This window comes from Camelus dromedarius, chromosome 26 (assembly GCF_036321535.1).
Source record: "Camelus dromedarius isolate mCamDro1 chromosome 26, mCamDro1.pat, whole genome shotgun sequence".
In the NCBI taxonomy this organism is placed as follows: Eukaryota; Metazoa; Chordata; class Mammalia; order Artiodactyla; family Camelidae; genus Camelus; species Camelus dromedarius.
Window position 1 is genome coordinate 20,342,875 of NC_087461.1, and position 23,485 is coordinate 20,366,359.

Genomic DNA, 23,485 nt, shown 5'->3' on the forward strand with positions numbered 1-23,485 from the left:
TTAGATAAAATGATGAGGATACATTAATATATGCACCTGAAAAGCAAATGTAACCTACAAATGTAAACCCAGGAACAGTAAAAAAAATCTAAATATAAACTGTAAAGAGAAATGAAAAATGAACACATCATGGCAGTATATATTATATGAAACATATATTGTTATTTGTGAACACTTTTGAAATGACCTAACACAGAGCAAGTTATTATTTTCCAAACTTGTTTGAGCACACAGTTATATTAATATATCACCAAAAAATGGTGCTATAGGAGGGATAAATGAGACTGAATGTGCAAGAACTAGGGAAAGGAATTAAAGAGAGATGAATTTTCAAGAATGTAATCATCAGTAGTTTCAACTAATCATGTCTTAAACTTTGACCGGTTGATTGGAATCCCCTGGCTTGGATAACTGATTTTTCTCTTGGGTCCAGTATAGGGAGTCCATGAGCAGGTGTCGACACATCTTAGGAATGTACAGTTTGGTGCTGAAAAAAGATACTCATACATTTGAAAATAAATAAATATATTACCTGAATGGGATGGGGGTTAAGTTTGGAAAGAATTTCCCAGGGAGACCTGATTTGTATGTTTGACTAGGCACAAATGACCAAGAAGGTAGGAACATCAGAGGATATATAAAATGGCTTTGGAAGCAGACAGGTGTGGTGGGATGAAAAAAGCAATACTGGCTTGTTTAGAGTAGGCGCACCAACATAAAGACATTCTAAGATTGAAGGAAGATCTGCTTTTAGCTGGGGTTTAGATTTGATAGGAAAGAAACTGGGACCATTGTCAACTTTTGAGTATGCCGGGTGAGGCAATGGACTCAGGTCAAAGGATTTGAACCTTATTTGCCTGAGATGGGGAAAGCCTCTAGGTGGGGAAATTAATTACTGCTGCATGAAGTACGTCCTAGATTATATACAACAGTGGTAGCTACAAATATGGTAAAAGTGAAAACGAGAGATAAAAAACAGATGAGGCTAGAGGGGAGGATATAGCTCAAGTGGTAGAGTGCATGCTTAGCATACACAAGGTTCTGGGTTCAATTCCCAGTACCTCCTCTAAAAAGAAACAAATAAGTACACTTAACCCCCCCCCCAATAAAACGATACATAAATTAAGAAGAAAAAAAAAACAGGTGAGACTAAATAATTTCATGCGAGTTTCTGCCCTATGTCTAAAACTGTGGTCTGTAACTCTCCAAGCATTCAGAAAGGACAAGGAGAATTGAAGGAAAAAATAAGACAGAAAAAGAAGAGAATATAGAACAGTCGATGCCAGGCAAGAAAATACCAAACACCTCAATCACTTAAAAATGGAAGGCTATGCCCAGTGTCAATCACATGCTGTAACAGCCCAAAGCTCACACAGATTCCCTTTTATAAGGACCCTTGGGTTGCCGTTAACAGCTTAAATAAACTGTTAAAAACTTCTAAAACAAACAGAATTGACACAATCTCCTACCCTCAGATTGCTCCAGGGAATTCTCCAACCCCCAAAGGCACAAAGTAAGGTTTGCAACCTGAAAACGCACGTTTGTACCAACATTTGGCCAACGGTGCCAGCCTGCCAAACGCCGTGAATGACTTTGCCCTTTCAACAACGCTGGGACTTTTCGGCTTACACAACACCCCATCGTCAGGACTTCAATGGAGTGGGCGCCTTTACGCCTGAGTTGATACGAGACCCCTCGGGCGAGCTCCACCGCGACCGTCCGAGGCGTGGCCGGTCCTCGGAGCCCGCCCGCACGGAGGGCGGCTGAGACGACGAGGCAGAGGGGTGAGGGCCGCCGCCCTGGCCCAGACGCACGACAGTAAGGCCAAACCGCAAAGCTATCAGGGCCCATTCCCACTTGGCCCCGCGACGTCCGCGCGGGAGTCCGACGCCCCGCGAGGCGGGGCGACGCCGGAAGTGTCCCTCGGCGCCCTGGACGGCGGCGGTTGCCACTGGATGGCGGCGGTTGCCGGCGCGACAGGAGCTTGCCAAACCCGCCGGTGCTCTAGATAGGAGATTTAGAAGTTTATTGTTGCGGGCTCTGACTGCTGGGCTCGTCCTCTCGGGGTCCCCAGGATGTTATTTTACCCGAGTAAGAAAGTGAGTTTCCCGGGGTTCGCCCTCGCTGCTCCTCCGATCTCTCGTCCGGCGGGCGATTCCCGCATCCTGCCTTAGAGGCCAGGCGTCGTGATCGCGGCTTCGCCGTCCCTGCTCCCACTTTTCTGCCTGGTCCATCCTCGGACCTCCTGCTGAGCCCCAGCTAGTCCTGGTGGAGCCAGCAGCCCTCTCGCACGATTCCTTCCCATTCCCTCCCCGGGTTAGGTCCTTCTGGGGGAACTGCAGGACCTTGCGTGCTTCCCTATCCTTCCTCCGCCACTTGTTGCTGATCCAGTTGACTTAAATTCTTTGGATTATCACAGGCCGCTGAGCAGGAGAAAAGTAATAACAAAAAGGAAGGCAAAGTGTGTGTGCAAAGAGAATATGGATTGATGGTATAGGTTTATACCTCCATTACCCCCTCCCTCCTTTAAAAAATAAATCCATCAGGTCACTCCTCTCTCGGGTTCTTTCTCAGTCACTCACCTTGTCTTGTGTGCAGTTCTTTTTCCCAAATGGCGGGGCCCGGGGCAGTTCAGGGGACTATGTTCATTTTCATAACGGCTCGCACTTCTGCAAGGCTGGCCGTTTTTCGTCTTCAGCCTTCGTCTCGAGTAGACCCGTTCCCAACCCCTTCGTGAAGAGCTGTGAGAGTGGGTCTGGTTGTTTTTCAGATTACCATTCCCAATAATGTGAAGCTGAAGTGTGTATCTTGGAACAAGAACCAAGGATTCATAGCATGCGGTGGTGAAGATGGATTACTTAAAGTTTTGAAATTGGAGACACAGACAGGTAAATGAATGCAAATCCAAATGTTTGAACTCGACGGAAAATCATTTGTTCAGTGAGATTTGCTCATGGTATTTGTCAGTATGCAATTCTAATTCTTTCAAAAGGAAGAGAACAAAACCCCAAACATTCTGTGGTGTTTTTCTAGTTTTTTTTTTTAATAACATTCAGAGAATATCACATGTAAATGTTAGACGAATTTGGCTGAAGTTATTGATGGAAAATGAAAAAGAATGAGGAAAGAAAACTAAGACACTGTGTTGCCCTAGGCAATGTGTGTTATTGTGCTGTGTTATTAGGAGACCAATAAAAATGATGTGAATAATCATTTCAGTAAGGTTACAAAATCTCACATTTTGGCAGATTATTTGCAGGTTTATGTTATCCTTTCTGATTTTCAGATGTGTGAATTAGTATGCACCTAGTTCCCAAGAACAGAAAATTGGATTAAAAACACTTTTATTAAGAAGTCTCTTGTGTTTTATGGCTTGATTTCTCTTTTTCTAGTTCTCTGGAATCATAGCAAACTGTTACACATTTTGTTACGATCTAGTGTTGCTCCAGGTTGGAGAGCTAGACAATCCCCAATCTAAATTGTAGATCGAGATGAGGAGATTGGAGTTGGAACCTCAGCTCTGCCATAAGACCTCTGAATGTCTTTCAGCACATTGCTGACTATCCTTGGGTTTTAGTTGACTTTTTTGTAAAATAAAGGATTGAGTGAAATTACTTTTTGGATTCCTTACAGCATTGCTTCTCAAGCATTATCAGACATTAGGAATCATCTGATGAGGTTGTTAAAATGGATTTCTGGGCTCTAGCCACAAAGTTGATCTGGAATGGGGTCTGAGAATTTGCATTTCTAGTGATACTGACGTTGCAGGTTCTCAGACCACACTTTGAGTAGCACTGCTTTACAGCTTTGAAGTGGTATTTAGGAATATTAATTGAGAACTTTCTATGTTTGGGGTGTTTAACCTTTAGTATCTCATTTGACTTCACAATAACCTTGAGAGGTAGGTATTCCAGATGAGAAAACTGAGGTGCTGAGCAGTTAGTAAATGGCCAAAGGTCACATAGGAAATAAGTGACACAGATAAGATTTGAAATAATGGGAATAGAAAAGAGTTTTACTTGAGTCAAACTGAGGACTGTAGGCAGGAAGCAGCCTCTCAGGTAGTTCTGGGAAACTGTTCCAAAGAAGATGGTTTTATCTCCTGCTGAAACAAACAGCATCAAACATGACAGTGGTACATTCCTTCAAGGAATGTATATGCTTCCTACACAACGAGTAAGTCTGGCTTTGGCTTTGGCTCCTAGGAAGAAAGCCTTATCATTGAAGGAGTACCAGCACTGAGCATTTATATTTATCTCTGTGTTCAGAATGGACATTCTTTACTTCTGGACAATGCACGCTTTAATGATTAAAACAGATACACAAGATGTTTGATAGGCTACAAAACAGGCTGTTCTAGTTAGCATAAAGTTTAAGTTAAATAATAAATAAGCCAGAATGACTTCCCCATACTTCAATATGTGAAAATTTCTTCCATCAGAATTTAGTTTGTCTCACTTTTTAAGCCCTCGTTTTTAACCACTACACAGAGGGCTCATGGACAGCCTCAGTAGAGAGAGAATAATTGTTTTGATGTGTTAAATTAATTCTATGAAATAAAAGGCAGATTTCGAAGGTAGATACTTATGTACCAATTAGAGTTTGACCTCTGATGTTTAGCAATTTAATCTCTCAATGCTTTAGTTTTATTAACTGTGTTAAGAGAAAATAATTTTTGTCTCTGTTATGTTTTTCAAATATATAGGTACATATGTGTATGTATGTATTTTTTGTTTTGCTTAAAACATGTAGGAAGTTTTAATTACATTAAGAAATGCACTTATGTTTAATATTGTAGACTTTTCAAGAAAAAAATTACTTCTCTTCCTGTTCTGCACTTTTGATGAAGTATGGTTAGAGTATTCTTTGCAATTAGTGAGCAAGATGGCATATAGATTCTTGAGAGTCTTGGAAGATGGAGTAAATTATTTGTTTTGGAACTTAATGAGTGTAAATCATATTTTAAAGAGATGAATATAAGAACTATTACTGGAAGATTGTTAAAAGGTCAGTCTATTGTGTTTAATAAGCATAGTTGTGATAAAACAGATCCTTCAGTAACAATGACCAGATATTGCATGCCTAGTACGTTTGAAGTACTGTGTTGTACTAAAGATGCAAAGATGTGACTTTGTAAGTACCATTTTGGAGTTTAGCTACAAAATAGCTAAGTTATTATCATTCATCAATATAACAATCCTCTACATCAATAAAACACCTTCTATGGCATCATTTTAATGGCTGTTTAGTATTCCATTATGTTGGTATATATGATAGTTTATTTAACCAGTTCTAGTGTTGGACATTTAGATGTCTTCATATAGGTTGTCTCTAACAATATCTTCATATCTAAAGATATTTATTAAAGATATTTCTTTGTGTAAACCTTTAATTACTTGCTAGGATAAATTTCTAGAAGTGGAATCCACTGGATCAAAGGTCATGTACATTTATAAAGCTTCTTCGTATGTTTAGCCAACTTATCTTCTAGGAAGTTTGCACTACTTTGCATTCCCTGTGGTGATGTACTAGTTTTCACTCCCTTGCCTTAGAAGGAAAGGGACTAGAACCAGCATTAGCCTGCAGCTTTTTCCATCAGGTTAAGATGGGGAGGCGGGTAACCTTCTTCTCTCACAAGCCAACTTCCACATGTTTTGCTGAAGCCCACCTCCTCCCTCCTTCCATGGACCCTATTACTTTTTTTATCCTCTCTCTCCTTTGAGTTTCAGTTTGATTTCTCCCTCTTTTCTCTCCCTCACCAGTGATTTTCAAGTTCCAAATCCAATGGACAGCTTTTATTTTTGGTTCCTATCAGCATTTGACCTTTCCTTCTGTCTTGAATCATTGTTTTTCAAGACAGAAGAACTTAAGTTTTAAAATTATTGTTTTATTTCTATGTGTTGCTTTTCCCTCCTTTTTCAGTCTCTTTACTAGATTTTCCTCTAACTGTTGGAATTCCTGAGAACTCAGTTCTGAGCTCTCTTCATTTTACGTTCTCTTTAGACTTATTCTTTCATTCCCATGGCTTTAAATGCCATCTGTGGGGTGATGATTCCTAAATAAACATCTCCAACCCAGTCCTGATTTTTCAGACTTGGACATCACCACAAGAATCTTTCATGGGTTTTAAATGCCTTATTTTATTGGTGCCTTCTTTCATCATGCCTTTTAAATCCAAGGGTTATTGGTACATGCTTTTAGAAGAATTCTGTCAGTATTACCCAATTTTTGTTCCCATGCCAGTCTGATTTGTTTCCTCATTGTTCATGAGGAGTTTAGGAATGTAACTCACTAGAGTCTTGGAATATTGGTGGCTTTGCTCTACTTCTACCTCATTGAAAACTTTTGGCTTTTTTTTTTTTTTGACATCAGAACTTTCAGGTGAGTTTTGCAAAATTTTCAGCATGATCAAGTTCTGGAGTTGCTGCCAGCAAAAGACAATGTTTTGATGTGGATGATACTTGTTCAACATGTAAAGTGGAATTCCAAAAAATTATTCTCATCTGTCAGAATATATTTTGTGAAGAGTCCTTTACTGAAGAGTTTAACAAAGAAAAAATATGCCTGCTGTGCAGAATTATGAATTCAGACCATATAAACAAAGGGAAAGATGGAACTATTTCATCACACTTTCAGATATGTTAGGTCCTGTAAACCCTTAGAATCACATATCATTAATTTCACTTGGTTACAGTGACTGTTACTATGGCATTAGAATGGATTTTCAGTGCTATAAGAAACATGTTTCTAGCAAATGTTTTTAGAATACTAGAATAAGGTTTAAGTGTGTAGAACAATTTTTAAGATTTCAGTGAGTGAAAGAACCTTCTGTTAAAAAAAATAATGATCCTCCTAATGTATATCAACAACATTTATTCTGTCTTAATTGTTTGACAGATGATTGTGATGTTATATATGTGCATTCTTCTTAATGTTACCAAGACAGTAACTGGATAATTAGAACCAGTGGTTTTAGAGGAACTCAGGTATTTTTTCCTGAGATTGTTTTCAGAATAAAGAATATTTTTCATAATATTTTAAGATACATGTTATCTGAAAGTAGAATTTTATTTAGCATCAACTTTTGTAATTCCCATTCTCACAAATTCTTAAAAGAGTTTCATAAATTCATATTTTAAAGTAGATGTTTTAGATGCTATATTTTACATGTATTAGTCAGATTTTCTAAGTGAAGATTAATGTACTGAGATGACATATTAATGTATTATTCTCTACAATACGATTAGTAATCAAGGAGAATAAATCCCTTTAAATAAAAAAGTCTTTAAAGGCATACATTGCTCTTTGGATAAAATCTAAAAAAAAAAATTTTTTTATTGTTTCCTGCAAAGACTTCCTAATTTTTCCTGTGCCCATCACTTCTGCCTCCTCTTGTGCCATTCTCCCCCAGTTCAACCAAATCGGCCTTTTTTCAGTTTGTCAGAGGCTCTACACTTCTTCTCAGGGGCCTTTGCCTCGCTGTTTCCTAGCCCAGAATACTGCCCCCCTTTCCCTGTCTTGCTTGGCTTTTCCCAGATTCTCCCTCAGTCTCAGCATAAATATCATTTCTTCAGAAATCCTTCCCTGGTTCTCCCTCCCGCCAGTCTAAATTAATCCCCTTCTGTTACTGCCTCTTTTTATACCTTTACTTCCCCAGTTTATAATTATAAATATACTATATATATAATTATATATATAAATTATATATATTTATGTGGGCGTGTGAGGGTGTATTTAATATCTGTCCCCTCAGTAGACTCCAGGCTCTCTGAAGGCAGAGGCCTTAACTAGTTTGTTCATCATTTTATATTCAGAACCTTCCACAGTACATAGGTCAGTGTGGACATTCAATAAATATTTGTTGAATGAATGAATGAATAAATATAAGGTTCTGTAAAATCTAGTAAAAACTAGTTCCCAAAATCTTTGCTTTTTGATCAATCTTATGCTTTAGAGTTCTCAATCTATATCTCATAAATATTTTTATGTGTTATCTTTGGGGAAGGAATAAGTAACAATAATAAGTTATATATTTAGTATACTGAATAAACAACGTCCTTTACACATTTTTGCTTTATTTTTCCAGAAAAACATCTTTGCAAGAGGGTACGTGTTATTGTCCTTGTTTTCGCCATGAGAAAAGCAGATCAGAATGAGGCATACTTAAATCTTTCTAATATCTGGGAATAGGAACTCCTTTCAAAAAAAGCAAAAACTGTCAAAATTTTATAATCTGCCACTTACATATTTGCCACACTATTTTTTTGTTTTTGTTTTTTTAGATGATGCAAAGTTGACAGGTCTTGCAGCCCCTAGTACCCTTTCTGTGAATCAGACTCTTGAAGGTCATAGTGGTGAGTCATGTAAATTTTTAAATCATATTTCAATAGTATTAACTTTAGGAATTTAGAAACTGTCTACTTAATGCAACAATGTCATCATTTTAAATAATGGTAATATTTTAAGAAATCATTTCTATTTAGCCATAATTAATAGAGCCTAGAATCATTCACCAACTTTCAGATGATTAAATAACATCTTCAACAGATGTGAAAAAAATGTAGCTATTTTATATATTAAAAATACTGTTATCTGCCTGTGGATAGGATATAATCCTTTTTTGGAGTCTGTCCTATGGTCCCAGATTAAAGTAGACTAAGAGGCATCTGAATGCACTACATGAGCCTAGACTGAATCTTGAAATGACAAAAACAAGTATCTATAAAGGACATTATTTGGACAGTTGATAAAACTTGAAAGTGGGCTGTGGGTTAGATAATATTGTACCGTTACTAAACTTTCTAATTTGTAAAATGATTTTAAAAGAGAAATGCCCCTGTTCTTAGGATATACATACTAAAGTATTTAGGGATTAAAAACTAAAAGAAACCCCATTTGGTCATATAACCCAGAGGTTTAAAATATGCTCAAGAGTTTGTTACTAATAGAATGGAAAACAAGGTTGGAGGGGGGAGAGAAATAGGGGACACATCAACCACCAACAAATATCCACCCCCTCCCCTGACCAAAAAAAAGTACTTCGTATGATGTCCTTTGGGCATCATAATCCTTGAGAGTCAGGCAAATTGGGTAAATCTTACTTACATTTGTTTCTGTTGTCAGATATATGGCAGCTCTTGCAGCTGATCCTACAGGGACTTTAGCTGGCATGGAATAGAAACAAACGTGTGAAATAGGGTTATGCGTTCTTGTAGAAATGAGTAATAATAGTAACTACATCCTGTGAATATCTTTGAGTAGTATTAAAGACTGGTTAGTTGCCCAGGAACAGTATTGATTTTAATCTGCTCTTGGTTTTTACTGTAAAAATATAAATTTGAAATTAACTGTGGCTTCCTTTTTGGTCTCTAAACTGTTTTATAATTTTTTAGGTTCTGTTCAAGTTGTCATATGGAATGAACAATACCAGAAGTTGACTACCAGTGATGAAAATGGTCTTATCATTGTTTGGATGTTATATAAAGGTATATTGGGGGAGTTCATTTAATCTTTCACAAAATGGAGTCTGGATTACAGTATCTGAATGGGGAAATAACTTCTTTGAAATAGGCCCTTTTTTAACCAGCACCAGAAGGAGTTCACAGGGGTGGTATTTCTGAATTTATGGCTGCCTCCTCTTCCCTTTAACATTATTTCTTTTGAACTGTGACCTTGCATTAAGAAAGTGAATTAGGTGACTGTTGGTTATCTCCAAACTGAACTTAGACTCTTAGCAGTATAGTTTCTGCTTGAGATAGCCTTTTTGTTTTCTTTTTTCTTTTTTCAGGTTTCCAGTAAGAATTGGTTTCTCTGTGGTCAGTGGCTAGAGTTAGTTCAGTAGATAAGAACATATTTATGAAGAAGTCAAAGGCAGTAATTCATTTCCTTTAATGAGCCAGTCAGCTTCCTTTTCTTCCGTGGATACAGATTTCATCTCGGCTCTGACTGCTGGCTCACAAGTTGTGCCTTTTGCCCACGAGAGAGAGAAGGATTAATTTATGTGCATCACTATTGCCAGAAAAATAACTGAATAATACACATTCTTTTGAGGCTTGTAGCCATCATCTTTAAATGAAAAGGGCCCCTTGGTTCACACGTGTTGTTTTGAAAACGTTTAGGGTATGCCTTTTAAATATTCTCAATTAAAATATGCTGTAGTACGTGAATTCATTTATTTATGTTTAAAGTTTATGTCTGTATGTGTGTGTGTAGGTAGTAGAATGTGAAAATACAGGAGATTAAACTTTGTCTTCTTCCAAAGTAGGTCTTCTCTGAGCCTCGATCTTGACTTGATGATACCCTGCTCTGACTAGTTATTCCACATTGCATGATTATTTACCTGGCTTCAAGCCAGAGTTCCCTGTACAGAATGTAGTAAAGGCTTTTAAAAACGAAAACAAAACAAAATAGCCTTGGGATTTATCTCACATTTGGTTATACCTTGAGTCAGGTCACATCTCACTCCAGCCCCATGTACAAGAACGTTTTTGTCACTCAGCATTAGGGATGTGATATCACTAATGTGATATGAACAGTTTAAAATTTTTTTCAAGCAGGCTTAGAGTTTTTACATAATATGCTGATATTTAATATGCCTATAATTAATCATTGGAGAGTTTATGCATACTTATAAAGGTACTGCAGTTATTCTGTTTTTTCCCTTGGTTATGCGAGATGTACTCAAGTGGGAAAAGCTGGGCTTTGAGGAAAATCAATTGTTTTGGTTCTTCCAAAGCAAATGAAGTTTTATTTTTCAATTAACAGAAAAAAGGAAAGAGAAAAAGATTATGAAAATGAATATATGTACATATATGCATGACTGGGACATTGTGCTGCACACCAGAGACTGATACATTATAATTGACTGTACTTTAATTTAAAAAAAATTCATTCCAAACAAAAAAATTAAAATAAATTGGTGGGAAAATGTAAAAAAAAAGAGGAAAAGAAAGCAAGAAAGAGGAAAAAAAAAAGATGGGCATTTATTGTGTTTTCTGTGATAACCTTTGAAGCAATTATTAGTTAAGACCTAAGTTAGTTTTTGCATCTTGTTCTGTTGGATTTGAAGATTTTATAGTTTAATGTGTCAAGTTATAGAAAACTTTGTAGTTATTTATCCCATCGTGTATTTTATGGCATGTTTTCAACTCTGAAGTACCATTTGTTAGATGGGAGTTTCGACTTGTAATTAGTTTTTATTTGTGAAAACAGGCTCGTGGTATGAGGAGATGATCAATGATAGGAACAGATCAGTGGCTCGAAGTATGAGCTGGAATGCCGACGGACGGAAGATCTGCATCGTGTACGAAGACGGGGCTGTGATAGTTGGTTCTGTGGACGGTAATGCATTTTTGCACCTAGAGCTAAGATCAAGATTTAGCTGACATTTTTGATCTTTAGAGGTTTAAATTAATTGTCATATGTTAGCATTCTGATAGAAAAATAAACAAGAAAAGAGAAAATAGTTACTGTACAATTTGATGACTTTCAAGAATCATTTATTCTCAAGTATATTCAGGTGAAAAATCAATTTAAAAGTTTCCTACAGTAGCACTGGAAAAAATGAATTTTTCAGAATTATTTTAAATATATCTGCCTAATTATATGAGTTATCTTTACATTTGTTAGACTGTATTATAAATATGTAAATATTAGTTTCAAAAAGTATGTAGAGGTCTAACGATCACTTTTTAAACATTGAGATGAAAATGATATATAACATTAGTTTCAGGGGTATAGCATAATGATTCAGTATTTTTATATATTATGAAATGATCATCTGGTCATTTTTTAATAGAAGTGAGCATGTCATTGCTGTGTTTTGTAGGCTAAAAACCTATGTCTTTAAAATTCTAGTTCATCTATAACACTAGGGCTTCTAAGAGTTTGGACTTTTGTTTTAGTGTGAAATTCTGTCCATTAGAGAAATAATTTATTAAAAACATTTTTTTGTACAGAAAAAAATAAATTTTCTGAGAGCCTTCAAAATGACAGCTGTAGTTCTAGGCACTAGGTAAAACAAAAAAAATTTTTCAGATCTGGATCAGGAGAGATGGATGAGTAACCAGGCAATTACAATGCCTCATGACAGGTGCTAAGGGAGGGAAAATACAGCAACACGTGGAAGAAGTATGCAACCCAGAATCAGAGGGATCAGGGAGGGCATCCTGGAGGAAGTGATGTCTATGCTGAGGCATTAGCTACAAGGGCGGTTGGTGTGTACAATGTCCTAGACCTAAGAAACAGCATTTGAGGAGGTCCAGAGGAGTTGAACTTACCCATGTTTAGGTTATTGAAACAATTTTGAGAATCAGTGTAGTATGAATCGAAAGGGAGAAGGGTTGCATGTGATGAAATTAGGATCTTAGCCTAGATTAGTGTCTGACTGAGGACATACCTCTTTCCTTGTATTGGGGGCAAAGCAGAAAGGATAAGTGGATTCAGTTCTGTTCCGAATGTTTGAAAGTGGGAATGGGGGATATCTCTTTTGAAAGCTTTTATTTTCTTCCCAAAGTAGAAGTGAGTAGGAGTGAGGTTCTGAGTCAGAGTTTAGAAGAGAAGGAAGAAAGCTGGAAGCAGCTGCTATTTCAAATGCTCAGTAGGGTGTTTGACACATAGTAGGTGCTCAGTATTGACTGAATAAGTTGAACAAATGCATGAATGCTGTGAGGAGTGTGAGGGCTTTTTCAGGAAACAAAGATTTTCAGAGAGGTTATTGGAGAATCATGACCTTGAACTTTTAATGAAATGATTATGTTTTATGTTTTGTTTTAGGGAATCGCATTTGGAGAAAAGACCTGAAGGGTATACAGTTATGCCATGTAGCCTGGTCCACAGATAGCAAAATCTTACTTTTTGGAATGGCAAATGGAGAAATACACATTTATGATAATCAGGGGAATTTTATAGTAAGTATATATATTCTTTACTTTTATTTATACAGTTTTATATGATTATTTTCTATATCATTCACTTATGTATACACATTTATTTATTATGATAGTTTATGTAATCAAGAAAGTCTTCAATTCAGGTTTTCCTCCAATCGTCTAAAATTTTTTAGTTAAAAAACTTCTGGGTTGCTTTAAGGTAAATTAATGCTTTTAATTCTGGTAGCTGGAAAGGACAAGACCTCAGCGTATTGAAGCTGAGGGATTATGGGTAGGATGATGTGTAGTTTAATCTTTGTGTCCTCTAATACCTGAAGCCAAAGTTTCCATTAGATACCAAAGATATTTTTGTAGCAAGCTGCTAAAGATTGTAAAAAGGATGGAAGACTTAAACATCAGGTCCTGAAAAGAAGACAAAATAGAATAGGCTGAGGAAGCATAATATCAAGAAAAACCTTGGCTTTGTGAGATCTGGCTGTGATGGATCTCTGACCTTACTTCTGGGGCAGTTTTTTTGTAGGGGAGGGTAGGTGATTAGGTTTTTATTTATTCATTTATTTAAATGGAGGTACTGGGGATCGAGCCCAGGACCTCGTGCCTGCTAAGCATGCACTGTACCACTGAGCTCAACCCTCCCCCTACTTTTGTTTTTAGTGAGGGTTAAGACGTTACATAAATCCACTCATTGGTGGAAGTGATAATAACCAACCAACTTTTACATGACACTTTGCTATTTTCAAAACACTTTTGTGTACCTCGTGTCATTGAGTCTCATAAAAACTCTGGGTTTTGTTTTTTTTTTAATCTTCATTTTACGAATGGGGAAAACTGAAACTCAGGTAAAGTGATTTGTCCATGATTGGTAAACCAATAAGTGATGGAACTTGCATCCCAAACCAGATTTTTTAAATTTTTTCAGTGTTCTTTATATAACACTCTGATTCATACTGACTCCTGTTTTAAAATATAAAACACTAACCTAACTGATTTTATTTAGATGAAAATGAAACTCAGGTGTTTAGTGAATGTCACTGGAGCAATCAGTATTGCTGGAATTCATTGGTACCATGGCACAGAAGGCTACGTGGAGCCAGATTGCCCTTGCCTTGCTATTTGTTTTGACAATGGGAGATGCCAAATAATGAGACATGAAAATGACCAAAGTATGTAATTTTTCTTTTTTTTAAATGTGGAGAATTAAAAAAATATTTAAAAATTATCTTTAAGATGATAAAATTCTCTAGGCTAAGTTTTTCACTATAATTACTTCATTTTTTCTTTTTGACTAGATCCTGTTTTAATTAATGCTGACATGTATGTAGTCAGCATCCAGTGGAACCACACTGGCAGTGTGCTAGCTGTGGCAGGCTCCCAGGAGGCCAACACTCAGGATAAAGATGTAAACGTTGTACAGTTTTACACTCCGTTTGGTGTGGTAAGTGTATTAAAGATTTTGTCTTCTTTCTATTTAAATATGCAGTGAGGAAGGGGGGAACCGAATGGAGGGAGGGATATGAATTTGTCACATTTTTTAAAAGGGACATCTCAAGTAAAAATGATGAACCATCAGGTGAATGTCTTTGAATGTTATCCCCATATTATAAGTCTTCATGGTTGTATTTTATCATGGAATTTATTTGATAATCTGTACATTTAGGACACCTGATGTTTCACATAAGAAATCACTAGGGAGTAGCTGAGAATATTTTCTCTGTGATCTGAACATGCATCTCCTTTTACAGCTGGTTTTTGAGTTATTTTTAGTGTAATTTAGTTGTTCGAGGTTAATTTTGGGGGGTTTTAATATGATATATTAAATATGCATAGATATTTAAATATACATACCGGTCCTTTTCCCAAACTTCTAATAGTTTTAATTTGTTGTGGAATAATCAATTATTTTAAGACAATCTATCTTAATAATTAATCTTAGGTGATACTACATTAAAATATAAGTGTTGTTTTCATAAATACATATGCTATCTTCCTCAATAGTATTATTAATAAATTTAATTTTGGAAGAGAATTTTCTTTAAGCAGCAGTAGAAAAGATCAAATAGGAGGATTCATATATTGTACATTTTAAAGAATTTAGAAAATGAGAACTTAGTAGTAACTAAACTTAATACATTTTTGCCTATTTTATTTTCTAACTTTAGACTATATTCAGTCTCTTTTGGACATCCTGTTGATTTTTATAAATTCATCATAGACTTCAATAATACGTATTTTTGGCTGCACAAAAGCCTATACCAGTTGCTCTACTATTTTAATATTAATATTTTTTATGTATTTTCATAATTTCTCTAAGGGTAAGAAATGGTGTCAGCTGATGCTGAAAGTTACCCAGTACAGTGTGCTCTTGAGAGCAGGTACTCTCTGTACGTTGTCAGCTAATAATATTTCTGGTAGATGTAAAAGCTAAGGAAAAACAAAAGCATAGTTCTCAAGTTTCCTAAATAATTAAAAATCTGGATTCTAGTTATCTCGATGTTGATAGCCTCCTTTTTAATTCGTGTTCTTTATTGGTTATTTTTGTTTGTTGCCATTATCTAATTTATCATTATATTATTTTACCAGCTTATTCTTGTTAGTTCAGTCTTCTCTAAGTATAAAAACATGCGTTCAAAGGTCTTCTTGCTTTGTCTTGCAAATCAACGTGTTATGTGTTAAACTGGAAACTGTAAGTAGTTTTCGGTATAGTTGTAATTAAAAGTATCTAACAGTTCCTTGAGGTATTTAGTCACTTAATATTTTTTGTTTTGTTGTGTTTTGAATGAGTGAATATATGAGGGATTTATTTTTGGATCTATGTTATTAAGATAGAGAAGGTAACTTGAAAGGAGATTACCTAAGGATTTAAACTTAAGGAAAACCTCAGGGAAGGATTTGCTTTTGGTTCTGAGGGCTAGGGCCTTCTGGTTTGCACAGTGTGGTCTTAGCCATGGAAGGGGATAACAGAGCATGTGGTTTGTAGTCAGGTTGACCTGGCTTTGGCTTTGAATTCCCTTTCTACAGTGTAGTTTCTCTTAGAGAAGTCATTTAACTTCTAAGACTCAGTTTACTTATTTCCTGAAATAAAGGTAACACCTCATGACATTGTTGTAAAAATTAAAGGACATGACAGTGGGAAAATGTCTACCGCGGTGCTCAATGGATGTTTTCTAACAGTTGGCTTCTCCCCTGCTGCTGCCACCCCCTGGTGTGTTTGCAGCGTTGGGAGGTGGCCTTGCTCTCGCAGTGTGGGTTGTCAGTACCAAGAGCGATGTGAGAGCCTGCCTATTCCCTCTGGTTTCATACAGGCAGCAGGACAGATAGAGTGGACCCTCCTAGGTTAAACCTTTTCCCCCCCATTGATTTCCCTGGCAAAATAGAGTTTAATACATTTGACTTTAGAGCATACTTGCTTAAGAACAAGGCTACCAGGATGATTTATTGAAATTCTAGGGATTATACTCTTGTGTCAAATAAGCAAAGATTAAAAATGTTTTCTTTCTATGGCCACATTAAAAAAAGTCTTTGTATTTGTTTATTCATTTGTAAATTTAGCCATAAAGCAGAGTGTGTTAGCATATGAAGAAATTAATTTGACTGCATGATACATTAATTTACATAATAGATTTTTTTTTTGAGTACTTGTTTACCAAGGGAGCTATTAAGAGATAGGGAAACAAATGTGGATATGATAAAGTTAGTGCTCTCAAGTAGCTCACTGTCTGAATTCTCTGGAGCCCTAGAGGGAGGGAAGAAGGCAGGAAGTAATATTTAAGTTGTATCTGTTTAAGATGCCTAGGAGAACTCCAGGAGGATGAGGAACAGGATAGGGGAGGCACAGGGGAAAGAGAAGGATGATTTCAGGTGGAAGAGATACTATATGGGCCAAAGGCATGGAGGCACGGGCGTTCCCTCCTGTGTGAGAACACAGTCATTATGGCTAACTAGTAGGGTGCTGAACCAAAGCGTTTTGGGCAAAGGGGAAAGGCACTGTATACTATGCTAAAGAATGTGATGGTGAGCTATTGATTTTTTAAAAGTATTAAACATTTTTTAAAGCAGAGTAGGATTTGATTGGATTTGTGTTCCTGCATGATAACTGTGGCATCGGAGTGGAGACTGAATTTGAAGGGTGGGAATGATAAAGAGGCAAAAGGTAAAAATTGCAGTTAGGGGGCTATTACCATAGTTCAGCCAAGAAAGGAGGCAGCCATAGGGGAGCACAGAAAGGGGTGAAAGCAATAGGGCTTGCTGCCTGCTTGGCTGTTGGGGGTGGGGTGGGGATGAATGAGATGCAAGACTTAAGGATTGAGTTTACTACTCCAATATTTCACTGATTCTACAAAGCACAGTTTTTTACAACTCTAAAACTGGGATTCATCTTATAATCAGAGTTGTCCTATTTTAATTAGTGTGTTTTTCTTTCCTTAGTTGTACATAAAAATAAAGATGCATATTTAAATCTCAGTAATCTTAGATTTGATGAAATTTGATACTGAATTCTTTGGCTCTAGTTTGTAAACTTCTATCATAATATTTGTTTTTCATCATAGAAATTGAAGGAAAATGATTTGAAGTATGTAGCAACTTTTCATAAAATATTTTTTGTACCACTTTTGATCTCTGTGAAGTGATTTTATTTATTTAATTGTGATAATTTAGGTTAAATATAATAATTTTTTTTCAGCATCTGGGTACTTTGAAGGTTCCTGGAAAGCAGATTTCTGCACTATCTTGGGAAGGAGGTGGACTGAAAATTGCACTAGCTGTTGATTCTTTTATATATTTTGCAAATATTAGACCTGATTATAAGGTGAGTATCATGAGCAGTTATAAAAAAAGGTATTTTTTACTAAATAGTTTTGTAATAGCTGGAAGTATAATGTCTGTTTCTTGCTTATATTCATAGCCATTTTATTTAGAAGCCAGTTGAAAGGAGGGTTTTTTAGTGTGAAGACCTTAGAACTAGTAAGCTTTTCTAGGATACTGTATATAATTAGTAAAATTATTCCTGCAGTCAGGGTCTCAGCAGGAAACAGAGGAGTAATTGAAGAGAGATTCATGAAGGGTTTATTACAGCAGTATGGACAGGGCTAAGGGGACCAAGTAAGGGATGACAAAGCCAGCACCCAAGGACTAGCAGCAGTGGGCAAGAGAAGGAGTATTGTTCCTGGAACCCACTAAGCATGGTGGCCATACAAGAGGGGCTGCCCTGTGGGAGCACAGCCACTGCTAGCTGGCTGGGCAGAGACAGCTTGGGGAAATAAATACTTTCACCCAGTTCTCTACCGGCTGGTGCCTTTTATTGGCCAAACCCAACTGGAAAGCAGAAGGCAAGGTAGCTCAGGTGATGGAGTTCATAGAGGTCATCCTCCAGGGCAGAGAGCAGAGCAGAGAAGGGCAAAGTGGATCAGGAGAAAGTAAGAATAAGCAATGTAACAACTAACCATATTTTACCTTAAAGTTAACATTTGAGTCATAACGAGATCTGAAGTATGGGATTGATCTGGTAAACTACCTAGAATATTTGTTGTGAAAAGACTTACATATTTAATTTTTAAAGGTCAAGCACCTTGGAGAAATGGCTGATTCTAGGACTAGGGTGGGGAAAGCGCAAGATAAGCCTGGAGCATCTTACAGTGCCAGGAAGTAAGGAAGTGCTCAAAAAACAGAAAGAAGGGGGCGTGCCAAAGGGACAGAGGAGCCAACTTGAAAGAGCTCAAGGCTGGAACAATCTCAGCAACGAAATAAATGACGTAACGTTGGCTTGTCACCCAGATGATAAAATAAATGTCCATGAGTACAACCAATGTCAATAAATTATTAAATAAATAAATGGGGGAGAAGAAATAAATCTTCTTACCGAAGTATTCTAATTATTTAGACACCACCCTCCAGGAGGTGGAGAGTAGTCCCTCCCATTCCCCCAACTTGAGTGTGGACTGCATTTAGTGGCTCACTTCCAAAGAGCAGAGTATGGAAAGGGGGAAAAAGAAAGTGACTTGCAGCGGAGAAACCCGGCAAGCACTACCTTGTCCAGGCGAGCGACGCCAGCATCATCGGTGATGTCACGTGGAGCTCACATACCCCTGCTGTGACATGATGGGCAGAGCTCTTCACTTGTGGGGTGGTCTCCCCAAAAACCGATAATCCCCTTCTTAGCCTGAGAAAAGCAGCAGACAAACCTGAATTGAGGGACATTCTACGTTAATACCTGACTAGTACTCCTCAACACTGTCAAGGTCATCAGAAACCAGGGAAGACTGAGAAACCGTTACAGCCCAGAGGAGCCTCAGGAGACATGATGACTAAATATAGTATATTCCAATTGGGATTCTGGATTAGAAAAAGGATATTAGGGAAAAACAAATGAAATCTAAATTACGTTTGGAGTTCAGTAAGTAGTAATGTACCAGTGTTGGTTTTTCAGTTGAGACAGATGCACTGCGGTAATGTAAGATGTTAACAGTAGGGGAAAGTAAGTAAAGAGTATAGGGAACTTTGTACTATTTTTGCAAGTTTTTTTGAGTTGAAATGACCTTAATTGGTTTATTTTTAATCACATTTTTCACCTTAGTACAAGTCCCTTTATTTTTATTTTTTATTAATTTTTTTAATTGAAGTGTTGTCAGTTTAATTTCTGGTGTATAGCATAGTGATTGTTATACTATTTTTGCAGTTTTTATATAAATCTAAAAACTTTTAAGGTAAAAAGTTTATTTTGAAAAGTAATCATGGTATAAAAAATAAACGTGACTTAGCTTTGAATAGTAAACAGTGTTAATAATGTAGATAGTGAATATTGATTTATTCAAAATTACATATGAATTTTTTGGGAAAGGGAAAGCTGTAAGTTCTATAATCAATATGCATGTGATATGGAAATCGATACCAAACAGTTACAGCTAAAAGAGTTGTGAATAGCTATCCTGGGAGGAAATTAGGTGGGGGTGGTGGGGAGAGGTCTGCATTTTGTTTTTGTTTTAAATAAGCCATGTAGAATTATTTGACTATAAACTATGTGCATATGTTACTCTGATAAAAACAAATATGAAAAACATGGATGAGAGGAAAGAGGCAGAGCTCCTATCTCTGAATTTTGGCTTGGGGACTCAGAATTGAACTCCAGCAGGGGTCACTCCTTCTGTTGCCCCCAGGCAGCTGTTGTTGATGGAGGAAAAATCTGAAATTCTCACCACAAATTAAAATAAGGAAAGTTAAACTAAATTTATTTTGAAGCATATTTTTAAGCTGTCTTTATTACTCTTAGATTTTTTTGTTATTTTATTGAGAAAAGGTCTTAAGCTGAATATTCAGCCCTTATCGCTTCCATTTCTAAAGAATGTATTTTGTCACCACTGATAAACCACATATCTGCAATATTTCTAGAAGAAAATGTAATAATATGACTTTCCCAATGGTAATTTCTTTCTCCCTTTCTCTCTCGTCCCTCCTATCTTCCCTCCTTCTGTTCCCTCCCTTCCCTCCTAACACAGTGGGGTTACTGCTCAAACACTGTAGTTTATGCGTATACCAGACCTGATCGTCCAGAGTACTGTGTTATCTTTTGGGATACGAAAAACAATGAGACGTATGTTAAATATGTCAAGAGTCTCATTTCCATTACTACCTGTGGGGATTTCTGCATTTTGGCTGCAAAAGCTGATGAAAATCATCCTCAGGTAGGTGTTCCTTGATGTCTTAAAACTTAGGTGGGTTAACTGCTTGGCAGAATTGGGCTATGGTTATCCATCTTCTCAAGCATGGCCTCTGTACTGGCAGATACAGCAAAGTATTGGGTCTTTTGGCCAGGTCTGTCTAGACTTCTGCTTGGAAAACTATGTGACTCCATTGGTTCTGTGTTCCCTGATTTTTTCTCCAATCAGTTAATCCATTGGCAGTTCATACTGACCAGTACTGAAGCTTCTTGTCTCTGGAATATATTTAAAATACCACAGTTCTTTTCCAGTTTAAAATTCCATAAGCAGAAATGAATAACCAGATGTCTAGTACAAATGCTCAAGAAATTATGTAACAGTGACCATTTATAACAATTTGGGTAGCTTTGACATTCAGAAATGTACTTTTATGTGGAGTTATATTACTTTAAAAATCAATGTCTCATAAAATAAATAATATAAATAATGCCCTTTTAAAAATATGCTATAAATGTAAATATTTTCAGAAGTATGCAAATTTTTCAAAAAAGGACTCATTTATCTTTAGCTGTGTTATAAATTATTTTATCACATAAAAAGTATAGAATTTTTGGTTTAAGGTGGCCATTTGAACAGCCACATTTGGCTCTCTTCTCTCCTGAAACTCATTAAAACAACAGGAAAAGTATTTTTTAAAAAGCCATATGCCCATAGGGACCAGAAAGGGAGAGGAAATGGCATCATAATTTCGGGGCTTAGAGAGTAGGTGAATTAGTGGCAATTACCTTAGCAGACTCAGGAAAAATGAGATCCTCAGCCATTAGTGAAGAAAGCAAAGCAGCAGCTAGTTTTTATCACAGAATCCCAAAGAGACACAGGACTTGATGGCACCTGGCAGCAGAAAGAAACAAACAGAAAAGCAATTTGAAAGTACCAGAGATTATGCAGGCAGGAGAAAACTTCGGGGAAAAAAGAGAGGCATCTAAAGAAGCAGATTTCTAGATCCCCTCCCCACTACTGAGCTCATAAGGAGCTGCCCTTCTACCTCCAGGGGAGACTGGTTTGCCCCCAGAGAGTCTGCACTACAGAGCACCATGCATCAGGAAGGGTGAAGGAACTTGCTGAGAACAGGGCAGTTAAATAATGCTACCCTAGGCTTCTTTTCCCACTTGGTTCCCAGGACAGATTTCACCAGATCAGGTGTCATAATGGCATTCGACTTGTCAACCTCAATACTTTGGAGAATTGCTTTCAAATTTCTGAGGGAAAATGACTTCCCATCTTGAATTCCACACCTTAAGCTAATTATTAATGAAATATGAGGGTAGAATTCAGACATTTTTAGATATACAGGATCACCAAAAATATACCTTCCAAGCTTCCTTATCTTAGGAAGCTACTTCAGGATATGGTTCAGCAAAATGAAGAATAAACAGAAAGAGAAAGAATCAGGGTCACCTGACAACAGTGGTAAAGAATGGTACCTGCTGACAGTTATGCACATGCCGAGGCAGTCGTCAAATGAGAACAGGCCACGTGGCTCCAAAAGAAATTCAAGATGAAATTAATAGAATACTTAATGTGGTTTAACTCTTGAGGGGAGACGTACAAACTGGGGGATAACTGTGGACTTGAGTTAGTAGTAAATACCAAGAAAACTAAGCACAGAAAAATAAAAGACAATTATCCACTACAAGGAAAGCAAAATATGCTTGAAAGGAAAATAAATCATGTTATACCTGACTCAGCTGTGGGCCAAAATAGTCAAAATGCTATTCTCAACTGGATTTTTTTTAATTAAACATTTTTGAAAATTGAAGTATAATGAAGATTTTAAAACTGAAATCCTGATTTAACAAAATTCTAGTGGATCGATGGAGGGATGGGTGTGCACTGCTGTGTGATGGGAGCCTGGGAAAGGGGTGAAGGATGGCTCCACACGTAGCTGTCTTGGTGGGTAGTGGTTACGTAATGCGCCAGGCTGAAACACAAGTAGCATTGTAAGCATGTTACTTGGATTTGTGGAGGTAAATATCAAAAGGATGATGTACAGGAGCTGGACGTAATTACTCTAGGGAGCAAGAAATGGGAAGTTGTGGGGATGGGGGTCTTCTTTTTTTAATAAGAAGTCTTATTTGATCATGTGAATGATAAATATGTAAACCATTTGTATTTTGTGACAGTAAATAAGCTTATTTTAGTTAGTGAAAGAATAAATTATATTTTAGTATAATCCTTATTTAGTTTACATGTATGAAATTAAACAAGTTTTACTTGAGGTACTGAGAAAAAAAAAGTCCACATGCATTGAAAGTTGGCTTATTTGAAGTTATTATTCTAATCAGGAATATGTCTATGTAAAATAATGTTCTTAGTACTGGATATAGAGAAGGTGACTAATGGCAAAAAAAAAAAAAGAAATTATTATTAGAATGTAAAGTGTGTAATGTGCTTGATTATTTTTCCTAATATTAATTATTGATAATTATTTGTGTGTGTGTGAATCACTGGGCATTTTAAGTTATTTTCATTAGGTTAGATTTTGTTTTTTCTGAATTAACTGACTTTTTTTTGAATTTCTATCATATATAGATTGCTGCAAAGGAGGAGAACGATATGGAAACATTTGGTGCAACGGTAACAAATTAAGTTAGCTCTTATATACCTGGATATAGGATAAAAATGAGTTTTGAGGTTGTAGCTGATCAGGAATTTTAGAAGTATAAATCGTGAAAAGTAGCCAGTGTACTTGCGTTTCTTAACTGATCTCTTAAAAACCGATGTTCCATTAAGTCGAGAAATCAGCCTTGGTTTAATTTTAATTCATATTTCTTTATTTTTGATGCTGTAGATTATCTTTGCTATTCTTTGCACTTAATTTTATCAATTACTTCCATATTAGTGATACTTGAAAAAGAGATAAGCATGTTTGGTTACCATTAT

The 23,485-nt window shown here is 36.6% G+C and overlaps 1 protein-coding gene and 1 pseudogene across 2 annotated transcripts in view; both read left to right on the top strand.

Moving 5' to 3' along the window:
* Window positions 1-2,075: 2,075 nt before the first annotated feature.
* LOC116152204 (WD repeat-containing protein 35) overlaps window positions 2,076-23,485 on the top strand; it is a 47,210-nt gene continuing 25,800 nt past the window's right edge. Inside the window, exons 1-11 of one of the 2 annotated variants that reach the window (XM_064479254.1) lie at window positions 2,076-2,099; window positions 2,771-2,888; window positions 8,283-8,354; window positions 9,393-9,485; window positions 11,212-11,340; window positions 12,775-12,908; window positions 13,888-14,053; window positions 14,180-14,325; window positions 17,572-17,697; window positions 20,381-20,566; window positions 23,147-23,179. In XM_064479254.1, the coding sequence (XP_064335324.1) occupies window positions 2,076-2,099; window positions 2,771-2,888; window positions 8,283-8,354; window positions 9,393-9,485; window positions 11,212-11,340; window positions 12,775-12,908; window positions 13,888-14,053; window positions 14,180-14,325; window positions 17,572-17,697; window positions 20,381-20,566; window positions 23,147-23,179 (1,227 nt within the window). The remainder of the gene's footprint in view (window positions 2,100-2,770; window positions 2,889-8,282; window positions 8,355-9,392; window positions 9,486-11,211; window positions 11,341-12,774; window positions 12,909-13,887; window positions 14,054-14,179; window positions 14,326-17,571; window positions 17,698-20,380; window positions 20,567-23,146; window positions 23,180-23,485) is intronic. The other variant, XM_064479255.1, reaches the window with a different exon arrangement.
* LOC116157419 (E3 ubiquitin-protein ligase RNFT1-like) lies at window positions 6,120-6,645 on the top strand (annotated as a pseudogene).